This window comes from Scyliorhinus canicula, chromosome 3, assembly GCF_902713615.1.
Source record: "Scyliorhinus canicula chromosome 3, sScyCan1.1, whole genome shotgun sequence".
NCBI lineage: Eukaryota > Metazoa > Chordata > Chondrichthyes > Carcharhiniformes > Scyliorhinidae > Scyliorhinus > Scyliorhinus canicula.
Window position 1 is genome coordinate 157699295 of NC_052148.1, and position 19913 is coordinate 157719207.

General features: G+C 52.5%; 1 protein-coding gene across 1 annotated transcript in view; it reads right to left on the reverse strand.

Moving 5' to 3' along the window:
• Nucleotides 1-19913, reverse strand: part of LOC119963046 — a 125581-nt gene that overhangs the window by 20297 nt on the left and 85371 nt on the right. The window contains exons 5-8 of the mRNA XM_038791555.1: nucleotides 12493-12596; nucleotides 11705-11810; nucleotides 11491-11613; nucleotides 8485-8577 (exon numbers count right to left, since the gene is read on the reverse strand). Coding sequence (XP_038647483.1) covers nucleotides 8485-8577; nucleotides 11491-11613; nucleotides 11705-11810; nucleotides 12493-12596 — 426 coding nt within the window. The remainder of the gene's footprint in view (nucleotides 1-8484; nucleotides 8578-11490; nucleotides 11614-11704; nucleotides 11811-12492; nucleotides 12597-19913) is intronic.

Here is a 19913-nt window from a genome sequence, read left to right on the forward strand (position 1 = left end):
CCCCACTAACGAGTTCAGCATTATAGCCACATAGGTTGTCAGGTCCGACCCCTCCAGCCCCTCCACAAGGCCCAAGATCCACAGGTTTTTCCGCCTCATGCGGTGATCAAGCTCCTCGAAGCGTTCCTGCCACTTCTTGTGGAGTGCCTCGTGCCCCTCCACCTTACTCACGAGGACCACGGCCTCCTCCTCTCGTTCAGTGGCCTGCGTCTGCAACTCCTTGATGGCAGCACCCTGGGTGGTCTGAATCTCCGACAGCCTTCTGCTTGTTTCCTGCAGAGAGCTCAGTACCTCAGCCTTGAAGTCTGTGAAGCAGCACAGAAGAGAAGCCAATTGCTCCTGGGCCCACTGTTTCCACTCCTCTGGAGCTCTGCCGGTGGCCATCTTGGATCCCTTCCCCCGTTTTTTCTGGGGAGCTGCTGCTGCTTTTTCCCCCTTTCCACTCCGAGTTCGAGTCATGGACTGCGGGGAAAGTCGTTCAGCACACCTTCCCCCTCCGGGAGACGTCGAAAAATTTCCGTTTTGGGCTCTAAAAAGAGCCGAAAATTCCGTTTAAAACGGGAGCTCCCAAATGTGTGGCTTCCTACTCCATCACAGCCACCGGAAGTCCCCCTGGCATACACTCTTACACGCATAGAAACATGAGTGCAAGAATGGGCCATTTGGCCCTTCAAGTCTGCTCCACCATTTAATAAGACCATGGCTATCCAGTTGTGGTCTCAGATCCATGTTCCTGTCTGGCCCCCCTCCAATAACTCTGGATTCCCTTGCTTAAGCAAGTGGATCGCACTGTGGCTTCACAGTGCCAGGGTCCCAGGTTCGATTCCCACTGGGTCACTGTCTGTGCGGAGTCTGCACGTTCTCCCCGTGTCTGTGTGGGTTTCCTCCGGGTGTCCGGTTTCCTCCCACAGTCCAAAGAGGAGCAGGTTAGGTAGGTTGACCATGCTAAATTGCCCTTACTATTGGGTTATGGGGATAGGGTGGAAGTGAGGGCTTAAGTGGGTCGGTGCAGACTTGATGGGCCAAATGGCCTCCTTCTGCACTGTATGTTCTATGTTAACAAAAATCTTTCTAACTCAGTCTTGAATACATTTAAAGACACAGCCTCCATTATTTTCTGAGGAAGCGAATTCCACACATCAACGACCCTTTGGGAAAAACGTTTCTCCTCATCTCTAAACATCTGGGTATCCACCCAATCAAGTCCCCTCAGGATCTTTTTTTTAAAAATGAGATCACCTCTCATTCTTCTAAACCCCAATGGGTATAAGCCTAACCTGTACAACCTTTATTTATAAGACAACTCCATCATTCCAGGAATGAGTCCAGTAAACCTTCTATGAACTGCCTCTCAAGTGAATACTGTACACAGTGGGGTGAATTCTCAGTACTGGGTTGCCTGAAGCATGTTTCCTCATGGATGGAGAATCTGGCGCTGGATTCTAGATGATGGAGCTAAGTGTTGACGCCGTTGTAAAGACCGTAGAGTTTATGACGGCGTCAGTGGGCCCCCAGGTCAATTGATTCAGCGACCCACAAGGGGCCAGCACAGGTGCCGCAGAAAGCTCCCGAGGGAGCCACCGCCAATACGCGACGTCGCGACATTGATGCGACGGCGTGGCGCCTTAAAAAAGATCTCCCCGATCACACATCTGTCGCAGGGAAGATGGCCGCCCGCCGTGCAGCGCCGTGATTTTGAGGGAGAACTAGACACCCTCCTAGATACCGCAGAGCAGAGGAGGGGTGGGGGCGGGGGGGGGGGGGTTCTGCACCCCGGACCCGGCCACAGGACACCAGCCACCATCATCTGCCGTTCGTGAGCAGAGGTGGTCGAGGCCGTCAGTGCTATCGGGCCAGTTGCCAGGAGAGGTGAACAGTGCCGAAAGAAGCTGCACGACCTACTCGGGTCAGCCAGGGTTAGTACTCAGCACTGTGCCCCTGGCACCAACCCCTCTACCCCACACGTGAGCCCCCCCCCCCCCTCTACCCCACACGTGAGCCCCTCCCCCATAGTGGGACGGTCCCACTCCTGCCCTGACCCACATGGCTACACCCATCCATGCCAGCCGCGGTGGCCTTGTGCCCTGTGCACCAAAGCCATCACAGACCCAATCGATGGGCCGCATGTGTCGGACCGTCTAACACTGTTGATGTTTGTGTGCTCCCCACCCCCACCAGGAGAAGTCCGCCCATAACCGCAGGGAGGGGAGAAGACCGGGGATGTAGCGCCTGAATTGTCTCCCCTCACTGTGCCCGAGCAGAGGGCACTTGACATAGTTGGCGGGTCCAAGGAGCAGGAGGTTGCCGAGGTCGGGTCCGGGCCACCAAGTGAGAAAGCCCCTCTGCCTGGCCATGGCCCTTCACAACACAGTTGTGCCAACCCCCACCCCCTCAGCCCACCCCCCTCACACCAATCCCTCAGGCCACCCCACTCCCTCAGCCCACCCCACCCCCTCACCACAACACATCCCCTCCTCTGTCTAACCATATATGCTGCCTTGTCTCTTACAGGACCAGCCAGCGATGTTCCAGGCACATCCGGTGTCCCCCACCCCCAGCCAGTGCCAGGGCCGGTGCCCCCCAGGGACGCAAGCATCGATGGGGAGTGCAGCCACCTCAACAGCCTTGCGTCCGACACGAGCCAGGACACATCTACATAGGACATATCTCCACAGGGGACAAAAACAGAGCGACGGACACACAGCACACAATGACACAGGGGAGGGACACACAGGTGACGGACAAACAGGAATCCAACAGACAGCACACAACAACACAGGAGATGCCGGATTTCGGGTCCGATGATGACTTTCCGGCACTGCTATCACCCACATCCTCCACCATCGCAGAGACTATCACCTCGGTTGAGATCTTTAGTGAGGAAGCTCCTGCGACACATACTGGTGCGCACCACACAGCCGCTCCAATTCAGCAGGTGGAGGTAGGAGCAGTCGAGGGGGCGGATGGTCGGGGGGCAGCCGGCCCCAGCAACCAGCTGTCGCCCAGACGGGTCCCGGGTTCCTGGAATTTTCACTCCCATCCATTGATCTGATGCAGTCAGCGACCCAGGGACCAGACAATCGGCTGACGTCCGACTTGCAGCACCTGCAGACGCAGGTGGAAGAGTTCAACCACGTGCAGGAGCAGGGAGTGGTGCCGGTCATGCGTGCCACCCAGGCCGAAACCACACGGGTGGCGTCCGCGGTGGAGACAACGGGGCGAAGGTGTCAGACATGGGTCAGGTTATGACAGGCGTGGGGCTATCTGTACAGGCGGGGTCGTGACCGAGGACGAGGCTGCCCACTCACAGGCAACCATGTGCCAGAGCCATCTGCAGATTGCAGCGGCGCTCCACACTGTGGCCCATTTTCAGCAGGCCATGGCTGAGAGCATCGGCGGCATTGCTCAGGTGATGGCCCAGTCCCAGCAGGCCATGGCTGACAACATCCACGCCATTGACCAAGTGCTGGCCGGCGTCGTACAGACCCAGAGGGAGATGGTGCAGTTCCAGAGGGAGATGGTGCAGTTCCAGAGGGAGATGGTGCAGTTCCAGAGGGAGATGGTGCAGTTCCAGAGGGAGATGGCGCAGTTCCAGAGGGAGATGGTGCAGTTCCAGAGGGAGATGGTGCAGTCCCAGAGGGAGATGGTGCAGTCCCAGAGGGAGATGGTGCAGTCCCAGAGGGAGATGGTGCAGTTCCAGAGGGAGATGGTGCAGTCCCAGAGGGAGATGGTGCAGTTCCAGAGGGAGATGACGCAGTTCCAGAGGGAGATGGTGCAGTTCCAGAGGGAGATGGTGCAGTTCCAGAGGGAGATGGTGCAGTTCCAGAGGGAGATGGTGCAGTTCCAGAGGGAGATGACGCAGTTCCAGAGGGAGATGGTGCAGTTCCAGAGGGAGATGGTGCAGTCCCAGAGGGAGATGGTGCAGTCCCAGAGGGAGATGGTGCAGTTCCAGAGGGAGATGGTGCAGTTCCAGAGGGAGATGGTGCAGTCCCAGAGGGAGATGGTGCAGTCCCAGAGGGAGATGGTGCAGTCCCAGAGGGAGATGGTGCAGTTCCAGAGGGAGATGGTGCAGTCCCAGAGGGAGATGGTGCAGTTCCAGAGGGAGATGACGCAGTTCCAGAGGGAGATGGTGCAGTTCCAGAGGGAGATGGTGCAGTTCCAGAGGGAGATGGTGCAGTTCCAGAGGGAGATGGTGCAGTTCCAGAGGGAGATGACGCAGTTCCAGAGGGAGATGGTGCAGTTCCAGAGGGAGATGGTGCAGTCCCAGAGGGAGATGGTGCAGCCCCAGAGGGAGATGGTGCAGTTCCAGAGGGAGATGGTGCAGTTCCAGAGGGAGATGGTGCAGTCCCAGAGGGAGATGGTGCAGTTCCAGAGGGAGATGGTGCAGTCCCAGAGGGAGATGGTGCAGTCCCAGAGAGAGATGGTGCAGTTCCAGAGGGAGATGACGCAGTTCCAGAGGGAGATGGTGCAGTCCCAGAGGGAGATGGTGCAGTTCCAGAGGGAGATGGTGCAGTCCCAGAGGGAGATGGTGCAGTCCCAGAGGGAGATGGTGCAGTTCCAGAGGGAGATGGTGCAGTCCCAGAGGAAGGTCTCACAATCCCAGAGGGAGGTGTCACAATCCCAGTCAGGCATGGCCCACTCCCTGAGCTCCATAGCCGCTAACGTTCAGACCCTGGTCGATACTATTGCAGGCCTCCATGACTGGCAGCGGCAGTTATCGGGGGTGCCTTGGGGGAGGGCTCCGCTCGCACCTGCGTCCCATGGAGAGGCCTGGGGGCCATTGGGCATCTCGAGGGAGGAGGAGGTGCTGGGCACCTTACCGGTGACTCCTGCACGGGAGGACCTGGACACCGCATCACCTTGGACTCCTCCACCCCCTACCGTCCCTGGTGCATCTGGTGGGCAATGGGCAGAGCAGGGCGGCACCACGCCAGCCGGGGCACCCAAGGAGCAGCCAGCCACATCCAGGCTGGGCAGTCCCTGGAAACGTGCACCAACAGTGTCACAGCAGTCCACCTCCACTCCTTGAGCCGTCTGGGGAACCATGTAGACGTAGTGATAGGGCCCGTAAGTTAGACACTTAGTAAGTTTGCACAGGTGCAGGGCACACTTCAGTTATTGGGGCTAGGGCACATGTGTATAACTTTACAAATTAAACACATTTTATCACCGATGGAAGCTGATCTGTGCTGTTCGATGTGTGTGGGGGTGGGGGGGGGAGATTAGTGGCGGAGGGGGTGATGGAACATTGAATACTGGTGGACTTGCCGTGCAGCTCCAGTAACCCCCCCCACTGGACGTCCACACTACCCCGCCCCCAGCTAAAAGGTGGAGTGTTTTAGTGTGTGCATGAGTCAGACATTGGGTATTGATTTGGAGATCAGAGCTCATTGCAGAACGGGCTGTTATCATCCTCCATGCCATGGACCAGTCCCGCTGTCACTGGCAACCCTGTGTCCCCAGCTCGATGTTCCGTAGGTGGATGTGTAATTGAGGGGTGGTGTGCATGCTGGTGTTGCGATGGTGTGGGAGGGAGGGGAGTTGGTGGTGGGGCAGGTGACTCTGGTCGGTGGTGAGGTGGTGCCGTTTTGTGGTGTCCGTGTCCCTGCGCATCAGAGAACCCCCCCCCCCCCCCACCTAGTTGGTAAAACGTGCGGCTATTAACTCATCCCGTGCTCGCTGACCCTGCCGGTGGGGTAGTGCGGCCTCCCACCCATGTTCAACCCCATGTTCCGCCTGTTCCCCGCCTCCTCTTCTACCTCCAGCACATCACTCCTCTGCTGGGCTATATTGTAGAGGACGCAGCAGACCACAACGATGCTGCCAAACCTCCTCGAGTTATACTGGAGAGCCCCTCCAGAACGGCCCAGCAACCTGAAGCGTATTTTCAGGACCCCAAAGCACCCCTCGACCACACCCCTGGTCGCACAGTGGGCCTCATTGTAGCGGGTCACCGCATCGGTCTGTGGCCTCTGTATATGCGTCATCAACTAAGACCGCAACAGGTAACCCCTGTCGCCCACCAACCAGCCTTGCAGCCGTGGGGGGGTGTCCCTCGACCATACCAGGGATGAATGATTGAGCCAGCATGAAAGAGTCATGCACGCTGCCCAGGTACTAGGCGCAGCCGTGCAAGATCTTCACCTGGTGGTCACAGGCCAACTGCATGTTCATGGAGTGGTAACCCTTCCTGTTCATGAACATCGGCCTGTTATACGATGGTGGCTGCAGGGCTACGTGCACCCCATCGATCACCCCCTGGACCATGGGCAACCTTGCGACGGTGGTGAAACCCGCGCCTGGGCATCCTGGTGGGCGCGGTCCACGGGGAATTATATGTAGCGGTCCGCAAGGGCATTCAGGGTGTCAGTCACGGCACGATGCATCTGTGCAGCGACGCCTGGGAGATGCCGGACTGGTCCCCACTCGGCGACTGGAACGAACCCGTGGCATAGATGTTTAGGGCGACCGTAAACTTGATGGTCACCGGGAGAGTGTGTCCTCCCCCAGTCCCACGCGATGCCAAATGTGCCATCATGTGGCATATGTGAGCCACGGTTTCCCGGCTCATCGGCTGTCTCCTCTTGCATGCCCTGTCTGGGTGTTCCTGGAAGGACATGTGGCACTGGTACACACGGGGCCTCACCAAGCGCCTCCGTAGTAACATCTCCCCCTCCTCCTCCTCATTGTCATCGTCTTCCTATGACTCCCCCTCGTCTTGACCCTCCTCCTTGGCCTGTCGAGTAGGCGGACCTGCAGCCCGAGTGGCTGGCACCTGCCCCTCTGCGGCCTGCTTCTCTGCTGTGGCCTCCGCCTCCTCTCTGAGCTGCCCCCGCTCATGCTCCCACAGGGCGGCATGCAGGGCAGTGGCCCCAGCATCAGCGGCCAACGTTGCTGGGTGGTGGCCAAACGTTATGATCTGCAGGGGATGAGGGGAAACAATATGTGATCATGGCACATACACCCATCTACAACCAGGTGCTATGGCCTACATGGTCACCCCGATTGGCACCGTGCGCCCCAGCCACGCATGTTCCCCCACCCCCGCCCAGCCAGTGCGTCCACACCTGTTGCCTGTCCCTCCCGCCAGGGCCACCGTTCCATGGCACACCCCTCATCGGGGGCTGCCGTGGGTGTGGTCCTCGGTCTCCACCCCCGGTGGGTGGGGTGGCTGGCGAGGTGCCCGGCAAACAACCAAACGGCCGTGATGTCTGCGATGAGCCAGCGTGAAGGGTGGGTGCCCATCAACATGGCCATCATATTGATGTCTGTTGCGTGGGCATCACCCTGTCATGGCGGGTCGTTCCCGTCCGCTCGGCGTGTATGCCCCACCTTCCCCGACACTGCCCGGACCCTGGAAGGCATCTCCCCCTCTCCGCAGCAGGCACGGCCGTCTCCATTTTGGGAGCCCAAGGTCTCCCCGACACCGACCCATACCTCTCCGGATGCCTCAACAGCCAGCCAGACTGGCTGACGATTTTTTATAGCTGGTTAGAACCACGGCGTCGGGACTTTGGCCCATCCGGGGTGCAGAATCGTTAGTGGCCTGGAGTATCGGTCATCATGCGACTTTTGGGGATGTGGAGAATCAAAATTCGGCTCCAAACCCGCAGCCCGTTTCGGCGTAAAAGCCTATTCTGCGGCCTATCACAGACTCGAATTCAGCCGCTGGCATCCAGATGAAATAGTTTCCAATACTCCGACCCCCCCCCCCCCCCCGCAGCTGGCAGCAGGATTGGGGTTCGCGTTCGCACACCAGTGGCAGGCTGTAAATAAATGCAAACAGGTCTTAATGACCCAGAACCCTATTCTCCGGCCTCCGTGATTCTCTGGTTCTATGGCCATTCTGATCATTAAGTGTATTCCAATCACTCAAGCATGTGATTCCAGTGCATTTCCATCTATTTGATGTGGTTGATGTTTGTAAACATTGGGGTATCATCACTTAGAGTCGCTCACACATGAAAGGAGATGAATGAATTAAGACTGCAACTGTTTTGTGGAAGCTGTCAATCACAGCCCACTACTAGAAATTAATGAATGGTTTGCAGCTACAGGGTCTGAGGGGCTTAAATTCAGGTCACAACTATTCTCTTTCCAGGACTGGACACGTGGTGCTTCCAGGTAAGTGTTACAACTGTAATTTCTGTCACTGCACTGCCTGGACTCCTCTCTAGCTTCCAGACAGGTTTCTTTTTTCTGCGGGGTCTGCAGGGGGAGTGAGGGCATGGGTCTTTTGGAAATTCAAGTACACCACATCTAATGGTTCTCATTTATCCAACTTGAATGTTACTTCATCAAAAAGAACTCTTTAACAAAATATGTTAAACACAATTTCCCTTTCACAAATATGGACTTCTCATAGCCGTCATTATTCCACTATGATTCCAGTACAATTTCTTGGACTGAGCGTTTATGCTTATTTGATTTAATATGTAACTTTCATGATACACAAAAAAAGATTAGACTGTAAGGCATAAAGACCTTGTACTGCTCCATGATTTTTCTAGTTTCATCCAAGAAGTTTGTGAAGTCAAGATTCTTGAGGCCTCCATATGCAATGTGATATATCTTTATCTGTAGAGAAATAAGAGCAATCACATGTCGGGTTTGCACCATATTGGCCTGTTCTTCTATTCAATACCATCATGGCTGATCTTCTGCCTCAACTCCAATTTCCCGCCAACTCCCCAGATGCCTGGATAAGGAAAGATATACTTGTCATAGAGTGCAGCATGGCTCCATTAAATTTAATTCTGGGATAAAGGAGTTGTCTTATGAGGAAAGATTAAACAGATTGTTCCTTTGTCCTCTGGAGCTTAGAAAAATGAGAGGTAATCTCATTCAAACATAGAAAGTTTTCGCAGGGCTCGAGAGAGAGAGTGAGAGAGTGAGAGAGAGAGAGAGAGTGAGTATAGATATAGGAAGGATGTTTCCCCTAGCTGGGGGCAGGGGAGTGTCCAGAACAGTGGTGGGCAACCTGCGGCCTAGGGGCCACATGTGGCCTATCGGGTTCTAAGTGCGGCCCACGAGACATTTTGTTGACATTCGTCAATGCACAGGGTTGCCACATTCCACAGATTTCCGGGGCATAGTTTATTTTCTACCAGTAAGACTGAAGTGATACGCATGTAACGCAGGAGCAAGTGACGTGAGGTGCGTGCTGATTGCACACAACATTGACTGAGAGCTGTGCCCTCCGTTTGTGTTCAAAGTGCATGTATTATTTTGCTTTTACCATTTGAAGGTGATGACAGTTCTATTAATATATAAATGATTAAGCCAGGTGCACAGTCTCAGAATAAGGGGCAGGCAATTTAGGACATAGAGGGTGGCGAATCTTTGGAATTCTCTGGCCCAGGGGACTGGAAGCTGAGTCGTTCAAGTAAAATTAAGACTGAAATCATAATTTCTACATATTAAAAACATCAGAGGATATGGGGACATTGCAGGAAATGATGTTGAAATAGAAGATTAGCCATAATCTCACTGAATGGCAGAGTGGGCTCAAAAGGCCATATGGCCTACTCCTACTCTTATTTTTTATGTTCTTATGGCGGGAGTGTGCTGACAGGATGTCACCGTGTTAATTGTAAGCATTGCCACATCCAGAATTCATGCTCATGTCATGAAAATGTTCCCTTTCGTCTTTCTACTTATCACCCTCACTCACACATTCAGCATAACAACTTGGTGGTACACAGCATTCCAGTAATTTTCTGGTGCTTTTAGTTGCCAGCCCGTCAGATGACTAAAACTCTACTCTTTCTCACGTCAGTAGGAATGGTGTACCCGGATCTGCAGAAGTGGCCTTTGCTCAGTGATTGGAACAAGACCACATTTTTAATGTTAGCAAAACTGACACTTTTGCAACCCTCAGAGCCAATCCCCTCCCTGTGACAGCTGGGTCATTTTCTGCAGTCTGCAGCCAAGCTCCCTCAGGTCTCGGACTCACCAACCATGAGATGTCATAAACCCTTGGCTGAGGCCACAGCAGCTTGTCACTTCCCATGCTACAGCCACTGGGCAAGCAGCTTGCAAAAGTACAATAGCAAGTAAGACAGCACATATAGCTGGTTTGGCTCAGTGGGCTAGAGAGCTGGTTTGTGATACCGAACAAGGCCAGCAGTGTGGGTTCAATTCCCTTACCAGCTTACCTGAACAGGCGCCAGAATGTGGCAACTAGGGGCTTTCCACAGTAACTTCATACTTGTGACAATAAAAGGTTATTATTATTATTACTTAACACAGGCGCTAGGGGCTCAGAGTACATTGACAATTCGTGTGCAGGCATTTCAGTACAAAAGCAAGATTATTACTTTTTTTATGTCTGTGTGCATAGTGGCATTACTGATGACCCTGTCATTTTAATTGGCAGATATATCAATGTTGGCCCTTGTGGATAGCCTGAGAGAGATATTGGGGTAGGTTATTTATGGAGAACTGACATTGGCTGCCCGATTTTAAAGCAAACCATCATTGAAGGCTGTACTTTGTCTGGCAAGATCCTATATTCTGGAATTCTCTCACTAAACCTCTCTTCCCTCCTTGAGCAAGCTTTTGGTCATTAACCCTAAAATCTTCTTACGTAGTTCAGTGTCAAACTTTGTTTGATAATATTTCTGCCAAACTTTTTAGGACATTTTATAGTATTAAGCATACCACATATATACATGTTGTTATGTTCTCAAAAGTACAGCTAGTATGTCATCAAACTTAAACATTGGTCTGCAATTTAGCTCCGAGACGCAAATTATGTCAGGAGGTAGAGAACTATTTTGAGGCTGGGCAACCTGGAAGTAGGTGTTTTCTGAATGTCTGGCAGTTTTTGACGACAGGAATGAAATCCTGGAGCATGAGGTCGCAACCAAGCTGGCCTGAGGGCCGGTAAATCTACTGAGAATAAGGGATTGGGACAGGCAGGGGGCAGAGTAGTTGTGCAGGGGGGAATTCCACTTCGAGAGGGGGGGAGGTAGTTTTTGGAGGCTTCCAATGCTGGCTGGGAGCGTCAGATGGTGGTCAGGGTGGCTGGGTGGGGGGAGGGGATTCAATGGCAGGTGCACTGTCTGATGGGTACGGGGAGTGGGAATAGACAGATGACAGTGGTTGGAGAATTTTTGGTTCGATTATTAGACCAAAAATGTGCAGATTAGGTGAATTGGCCATGTTAAATTGCCCATTAGTGTCTAAAGGTTAGGTGGGGTTACGAGGATAGGGCAGGGGAATGGGCTGAGTTAGGGTGCACTTTTGGAGGGTCAGTGAACACTCATTGTCTTCCTTCTGCACTGTAGGGATTCTACGCAACACTCCTGCTCCAGGCTGACGAGCTTTGCTGTAAAAAGGCACTTACGTAATGGATTCTTAGCTCCTTTGACCCATCGACCTTCCCAACATCTGGGAAAAGGGCTGGAAGTAGGCAAGTTCAAGATTGACCAAACCACAACCTGGCTATTTTTGGGAATAAACATCAGCCAATTAATTGTTACATACCTTGTAGGCAGGATGTCTGCCAATATAATATGGATTGAATATACCCATTTTGTTAATCTGCGATTTATTACTATCCCATTCTTTCATTGCTGTATTTGCAGCTTCCATCAGTAAGGGGTTAACCTACAACATTGACAGATTATCAGGCACATTGTTGTGATAAATATTACTTTCTGCAAATCGTGTTACTGTTTACATCCTCATTCATACCTACCGTGTTCAAAATTAATTCCTTTCTTGCTTTTTCCAGTTTTTTTAATGTGATCTTCAAGACGTCGTCATGACTCTTGTTGGCAGAGAATAAAAGTAATTCCATTGATCTGAATTAGAATTAAAATGGTGGTAAGATTTATAACTTTCATAAATATGAAATCAAGAATAAAGGCCAGATAGAAGAGAATACAGGGGCACTTATGCCAGGATCAGAGGACTACTGCAATTTCAGAGCCATGGGTCTGAGGTAAAAATAAAGAAGTCAAATCATTTCCTAAAGCTGGACTAAAGAACAATTTTATGCTCTTAGTGAAAAGCAGCACACAGTATGAATGTCATTCAAATATTGGATCATGTGTGCATTATACAGCACATTAGACTGTTAATCTGTGAATATTTTAAAAATACATTTAGAGTACCTGATTCTTTTTTTTTCCAATTAAGGGATAATTTAGCGTGGCCAATCCATCTACCCTGCACATCTTTGGGTTATGGAATTGAGACCCATGCAGACACAGGGAGAACATGCATACTCCACACAGACAGTGACCCAGAGTCGAGATCAAACCCGGGTCCTCAGCGCCGTGAGGCAGCAGTGCTAATCTGTGAATTTAAATGGAAAATCTTCCATTAAATGAACTGGAGGATCCATTTTCTGCCCCTGCATTCCAATATTTTTGGCAGAAACAAAAGGAAAAATAAAATTGGTCTCACATGTATTTACCTCAACTTGTCAATATTCCTCCAGCTAAATGAAAATATGGAAGGCAGGATTTCTTGTGTACTTACTCTTTGTTCTGCAATATATTTTGCCATTTTTTCACTTCATCTTTTCCACAATACTGCATATGTTTGTCCGCTGTATCTTGCAGTCGACAAAGCAGGTCTTTAATCTAAATTATATGAAATTCAAATGCCGTGTGTAGTTGAAGTTTTAAATATTTGTTTATAAATATAAAACGGATCTTAGAACTTCCACAATAGATAATAGAAACTCAGTGATCTATATGGAGCACATCTATGGGGTAGATCTGGCAATGTTACGCAAACAATGCTAATTTCCATGCAGTTAGAGCATCAATTGAAATACTGAGCGGGAGATATGTGTGTCAGCTTTATGGATCAGTCTATTGAAGACAGTGAATGGAAAACTGAACACTAGCCTTTTTCCCCAAATGCCCAGATCTTCTGGCCCTCGGATCGTCAGAAACCAGATATACAAACCACTATGTACATGAGGACCCTGCGCAAGTCATGATGCTTTTGGCCTCCCTGGGAATTGTCCAGGAAGTTTGAACTTCCAGCGGGCAATTCTCGCGGGCAGCGAATGCCACTGACTGAATTAGAATCAGAGACTTCAGAAAGTTCCATGGGACTTAACTGGACAGTGTCACAAAACCGGCTGGTGGTATCTACCATGGCACCACAACTTGAAACACTAGTTCATGGAGGTGGATAATTTTGTTTTTTTTTTAAATGGTGTGAAGATTCAAGTGAAACCCCAGTGAAAATTAGCAGCCCATTCATCATGTAACAACTAGTAAAGCCTATTAAAGAAAAGTTAAATATGCAGGAATAGGACTACTATAGTCTGGAGCAATTAAGTATATGAACACTAAGCACACACACAGTTTAGATAGAACGTCCCCCATTCCAAACTATGGGCGCAATTCAGCAGACATGGTATTCCTTGGCGGCTGTAGTGCTGAGAAACATCCCGCTATTCAACGGGTATTTGCCATTTTAGTTGGTCTCAGTTTTTCTCTGCAAAGGCCACTCTTCGAGGTATTTCCTGCTGGTGAGCTGATCTCGCCAGCAGTAATGGCTGTTCACAGATCGGGGTGCCATTGGCAGCCCTGATAATTCCCCCTACTTTCGGGCCCCTCCCCCTTAGCATTATCAAACCCCCCCCCCAACCCCCAACCTTGGTAAGGACCAGGGAATCTCTCCCTCTAATTTGCAAGGCTCTCTGGGGCCTGACCCCGGTCAGTGCCAACCTGGTACCTGAGCACATTGGCACTGCCAACCTGGCAGTGCCCCTGGCAAGTGGGGACCAGTGCTAAATGGCATCCTGGAGCGGTATCCCAGGTGTGGCCATTGAGTTCTTGGTGCCGGGTGAATCTGGCGTCTGGGTATTTAAATGACCAATTGGATTAATTTATATATGCAGATCTGGATCTCGCCCAGATCACGTTGTGCGGAGCGAGTCGGGTGACTCACGATCAGCCTTGTGCCCAGCGTGGAGCCGAATTTGGGGCTCTCCCGGGATTCACCTGCTGCGTTGGCTCCACACCGTGTGGCAACGGGCTCACTGAATTGCACCCTATGTCTGTGATTTCTGAACTCCTTAAGAACCCTTTACCCAAACAACATCCAAATTAAGTACACTGATAAATCAAATTGAGCTTATAGTTACCATACAATCCAGGGATGATAGTCAAGTCTGGGAAGTCTTATCCTGGTCCAGAAAATATATTTAGATTACCTTTACGAAAGTTTCTACATGGCGTTGGCTCTCCGACTTAGATGATAGTCCAGGCAGGCTCCTGGTTGTTAGATTGGGGACTGGACTCACAGGCTGTTAGATATAAGCTGCCTCTGCTTCTGAGAGTGCTGGCAACTGTATATCATTTGTCTAAACACCTGCATCTCATTACTTTTAAAATTGCATCTCATTATACCTTTTCAATGCTAGCTAATGCTGTCACCAGGCAGATTTCTACCTGTTGCTCAGCAGATCACATCCCTTCATTCCCGGTAGCATAGTGGTTAGTACAGTTGCTTCACAGCTCCGGGGTTCTAAGTTTGATTCCCGCCTTAGATCATTGTCTGCGTGGAGTCTGCACATTCTCCCCATGTCTACGTGAGTTTCCTCCGGGTGCTCTGGCTTCCTTCCACAGTCCGAAGATGTGCAGGTTAGGTGGATTGGCCATGCTAAATTAGGCAGCTGGACTTTCTGGAGGTGAAGAGGGGGAGGGGACAGGGATTGGAGGTGCCATTGGGACTCCGGGAGATAATGGAGTGCATTGGTTCGATGTGACCGGGGAATGACCCGGGGCCTAATGGAATTTTCTAAGCAATTTGCAGCGGCGCTGGCACCATTTCTATTGGGGATGTATAACGATTCATTGTCACTGGCGCGAGCGTCCATCTCCCTGATCCCAAAAAAGGATAAGGATCCGGTGGAATGTGGGTCCTGTAGTCCCATTTACATGTTGAAGGTGCTACCAAAGGTCCTGGTGAGGTGTTTGGAGGGGTGAGTTTCGGAGGTGGTCTCCAAGGATCACACTGGCTTTGTCATGAGGTGACAGTTGTCGAGTAACATCAGACGGACTTTGAATGTGATCATGGCATCATCTAGGGCAGGGGTGGGCAAACTACGGCCCGCGGGCCGCATGCGGCCCACCAAGATTAAGTCATATAAAAAAAAATGTTTTTATTTTTTTTTATTTTTTATATTATTTTTATAAGGTTAATGGGGGGGGGCTGTTGGGTTACTGGTATAGGGTGGATACGTTGACTTGAGTAGGGTGATCATTGCTCGGCACAACATCGAGGGCCGAAGGGCCTGTTCTGTGCTGTACTGTTCTATGTTCTATATGAGGCGCCCAGAATCATAACCGGGTGAAGCGCCATTTTTGAAAAGTAGAGAAAAAGAGGGCTAAAGGCAGGATGCCGCCGGGGGAAGTGCTGAGGTATATGCCGCATGCTAATTGGTTACAACTGGGACTATTAATTAATATACTATGCGGCCCTTTAAAATTGTGAATTTCTGAATGTGGCCCTTGCACGGAAAAGTTTGCCCACCCCTGATCTAGGGGGAAGGTTCCAGAAGTAATTATTTCTATGGACGCAGAGAAGATGTTCGATCGGGTGGAATGGAGGTTCCTTTTTTGAAACCCTGGCGCGGTTTAGGTTGGGGCGATCTTTATCTCCTGGATGAAATTGTTATATAACGCCTACACAGCGAATGTTAGGACAAATGCGGTGAGTTTGGGATACTTCCGTCTGCACAGGGGCACGAGACAGGGATGCCCGTTGTTCCTGTTGCTGTTTCCACTTGCTATTGAACCCCTGGCCATCGCACTTGGGTCATGGGGCAGCACAGTAGCATAGTGGTTAGCACAATTGCTTCACAGCTCCAGGGTACCAGGTTCGATTCCCGGCTTGGGTCATTGTCCGTGCGGAGTCTGCACGTTCTCCCCATGTGGGCGTGGGTTTTCTCCAGGTGCTCCGGTTTCCTCCCACAGTCCAAAGATGTGCAGGTTAGGTGGATTGGCCATGATAAATTGCCCTTAGTGTCCAAAAAAGGTTAGGTGCAAATTCGCCATCTGAGGGTCAGAGGACGGCTTCCACAGAACGTGGGAGCTAGTTACCCAATTATTCCGGGACCTGTTTGTGGCCAATGTGGTGGTATGATTAGCATAGCTGCCTGCCATTGGTGCAGAACACTGGCTTACCATTGGCCCTGGTCGGTCATGTGCCTCTCGGCCGGTTGGTCGAGACCAGTCATGTGACGGCTCCCCAATTGGTCGACAGGCTGAGTTAACCCCGCCTCCAGGGCGGGGTATAAATACCCAGTACTCCCAGCGGTCATCCTTCTACTGTAATCGACCGCAGGGCTAACATCCAGTAGATTAAAGCCATACTTTTGTTCAGCAACTCGTCTCGCGTTCAATTGATGTACATCAATTTAATCTACTAGAAAGCTCCGGATCAAGTCCGAATGCCTCCGCGTCAGCCCGCAAACTCTGAACGCATCGGAAATCTTCAAGCATTGGCTGGCGTGTTTCGATAGCTATCTGGCGACCGCAAGCAGCCCCCCCACCATGGCACAGAAACTTCATATTCTCCATTCCAGTGTGGGCATGGCGGCCTACGCGATGATAGAGGAAGAAAAGGAATATGACATGGCCATGGATACGCTAAAAGGACAATTTCATAAGCCGGTAAACCGAGTGTACGCCCGACATCTGCTGGCTACCAGACAACAGTTCCCCGGTGAGTCCTTAAGATGATTTTTACCGGGCCCTCGCTGTCCTGGAGAGGAACTGCGCCTGCCTCCAAATTTCAGCCACTGAGCACATGGAACTTTTAATCAGAGATGCTTACATGCTGGATAAAGACGACCTCAGCCTAACCGAGGCACGAACTCTCTCCACCTCCCTGGAGGTCGCCGACTTAAACGCCCGCGCCTATGTCCCCAGCCGCGCTGCAGCGCCCTGGGCCTCCTGGCTCGCTTCCCCACCGCCATTCGCCGCTCCCGACCCCCCTCAGGCCTGCACCGCGGAAAGCCCCGACAGGTCCGCGGGGCCCCGTTGCTATTTCTATGGGCTTGCCAAACACCCCCGCCATCGCTGCCCGGCCCGTTCCGCCCTTTGTAAGAGCTGCGGGAAGAAGGGCCATTTTTTGTCAGTCTGCCAGGCCAAATCGGTCGCTGCTGTGCTGCGCAGCGACCGGGAATCTCCTCTTCCGGGCCCTTCCAGCACACCACGTCAACCCCCCTCCCTGCCCCCGGGCCCCTGCGTGCCTCTCTGCCCCCGCTCTCAGCTGCTCCGATCGGCCCGCCAGCACCGCTAACCACGCCCCCAGCAAACACGAGGGTCCTGCGGGCGCCGCCATCTTGGGCCCTGGACGCCACGTGCGGGTACTGGGCGCCGCCATCTTGGGGCCCCGACCCCACGTGCGGATCCTGGGCGCCGCCATCTTGGGGCCCCGACTCCACGTGCAGGTCCTGGGCGCCGCCATCCTGGTCTGGCACACAAGGTCCTGCCATCACCCACTCGGCCGACGACGACGACTATGGATCTTCTCCACAGCTCGCGGCCATTCAGCTCGACCAGTCACATCCATGCACGCTCGCCAAGACGACGACGCAAATCCACCTCAACGGGCACGAGACGGACTGGGAGCACGTACACATCGTACACCCTGACACGGTAAGGGGGGGGGGGGTTGATGTGGTGTGCTGGCGGAGTGCGAACCTGAGGCTAACCCGATTTTGTGTTTTACAGGGTGGACAGGGAGCGCGCAGCGTCTTACCGTGTCAGGGTGCTGCATCGCGGACCTCACGGTCCAGGGGAAGGTTTTTTAAAATTATAAACTCCTTATCCTCCTCGACCTTTGCGCATCGGCACTCCTAGGACTGGACTTCCAGTGCAACCTGCAGAGCTTGACCTTCCAATTCGGCGGCCCTATACCCCCCCTCACTGTCTGCAACCACGCGTCCCTCAAAGTGGACCCCCCCTCCTTGTTTGCTAATCTCACCCCCGATTGCAAACCCGTCACGACCCGGAGCAGATGGTACAGCGCCCAGGACCGGACCTTCATCAGGTCCGAGGTTCAGAGGTTGCTGAAGGAAGGGGTCATCTGGCGAGCCCAAGTGCTGGTGGTCCAGACTGGGGAGAAAAACCGGATGGTCATCAACTACAGCCAGACCATCAACCGGTTTACGCAACTGGACGCGTATCCTCTCCCCCGTATTTCCGCCATGGTAAACGAGATTGCGAAATACAAAGTCTTCTCCACGGTGGACCTCAAGTCCGCTTATCACCAGCTCCCCATCCGTGCGGGTGACCGCAAGTACACCGCGTTCGAGGCTGATGGGCGCCTCTACCACTTCCTCAGGGTTCCATTCGGTGTCACAAATGGGGTCTCGGTCTTCCAACGGGAGATAGACCGAATGGTCGACAAGTACGGATTACGGGCTACCTTCCCGTACCTTGATAATGTCACCATCTGCGGCCACGACCAGCAGGACCATGACACCAACCTCCAAAAATTCCTCCAAACCGCAAAACTCCTTAACCTAACTTACAATAAGGATAAGTGCGTGTTTAGCACCGACCGTCTAGCCATCCTCGGCTACGTAGTGCGTAATGGAGTGATAGGCCCCGACCCTGAACTAATGCGCCCCCTGATGGAACTCCTCCTCCCCAATACCCTCAAATCCCTTAAACGCTGCCTGTGTTTCTTCGCTTACTACGCCCAATGGGTTCCCAATTACGCCGACAAGGCCCGTCCCCTCATTCAGTCCACGACCTTCCCGCCGTCGACAGAGGCCTGCCAGGCCTTTAGCCGCATCAAAGTGGACATCGCAAAGGCCACGATGCGCGCCATCGACGAGTCCCTCCCTTTCCAGGTCGAGAGCGACGCATCAGAAGTAGCTCTGGCGGCCACCCTGAACCAAGCGGGCAGACAGGTGGCCTTCTTCCCCAGAACCCTCCAGGCTTCCGAACTCCGCCACGCCTCAGTGGAAAAGGAAGCCCAGGCCATAGTCGAAGCTGTGCGACACTGGAGGCACTACTGTATTTGGCCGGCAGGAAGTTTACCCTCCTCACAGACCAACGGTCAGTAGCCTTCATGTTCGATAATGCACAGAGCGGCAAGATTAAGAACGACAAGATCTTACGGTGGCGGATCGAGTTGTCCGCGTACAACTACGATATTTTGTATCGTCCTGGGAAGCTCAATGAGCCTCCTGATGCCCTGTCCCACGGTACCTGCGCCAGCGCACAGATAGACCGCCTTCGCTCCCTCCACGCAGACCTCTGCCATCCAGGGGTGACCCGTTTCTATCATTTCATAAAGACCCGCAACCTGCCCTACACCATCGAGGAAGTCAGGACAGTAACCCGTGACTGCCAATTCTGTGCAGAGTGCAAACCGCACTTCTACCGCCCTGAGCGCGCGCATCTGATCAAAGCATCCCATCCCTTCGAACGTCTCAGCATAGACTTCAAGGGGCCCCTTCCCTCTAGCAACCGCAACATTTACTTCCTGACGGTGATCGATGAATACTCCCACTTCCCCTTCGCCATTCCCTGCCCCGACATGACCACATCGACCGTCATTAAGGCCCTCCTCTCCATCTTCTCCCTGTTCGGCTACCCCGCGTACGTACACAGCGATCGGGGGTCCTCCTGTATGAGCGACGAGCTGTGTCAATTCCTGCTCAGCAGGGGCATTGCCTCTAGCAGGACGACCAGCTATAAACCCCCGGGGTAACGGACAGGTCGAGCGGGAGAATGGTACCATCTGGAAGACCATACTACTGGCCCTCCGGTCCAGAGATCTCCCTATTTCCCGATGGCAAGAGGTTATCCCCGATGCCCTACATTCTATCCGCTCCCTCCTCTGTACTGCAACTAATCAGACACCTCATGAATGTCTTCTGGTTTTCCCCAGGAAGTCGTCCTCCGGATCCCCTC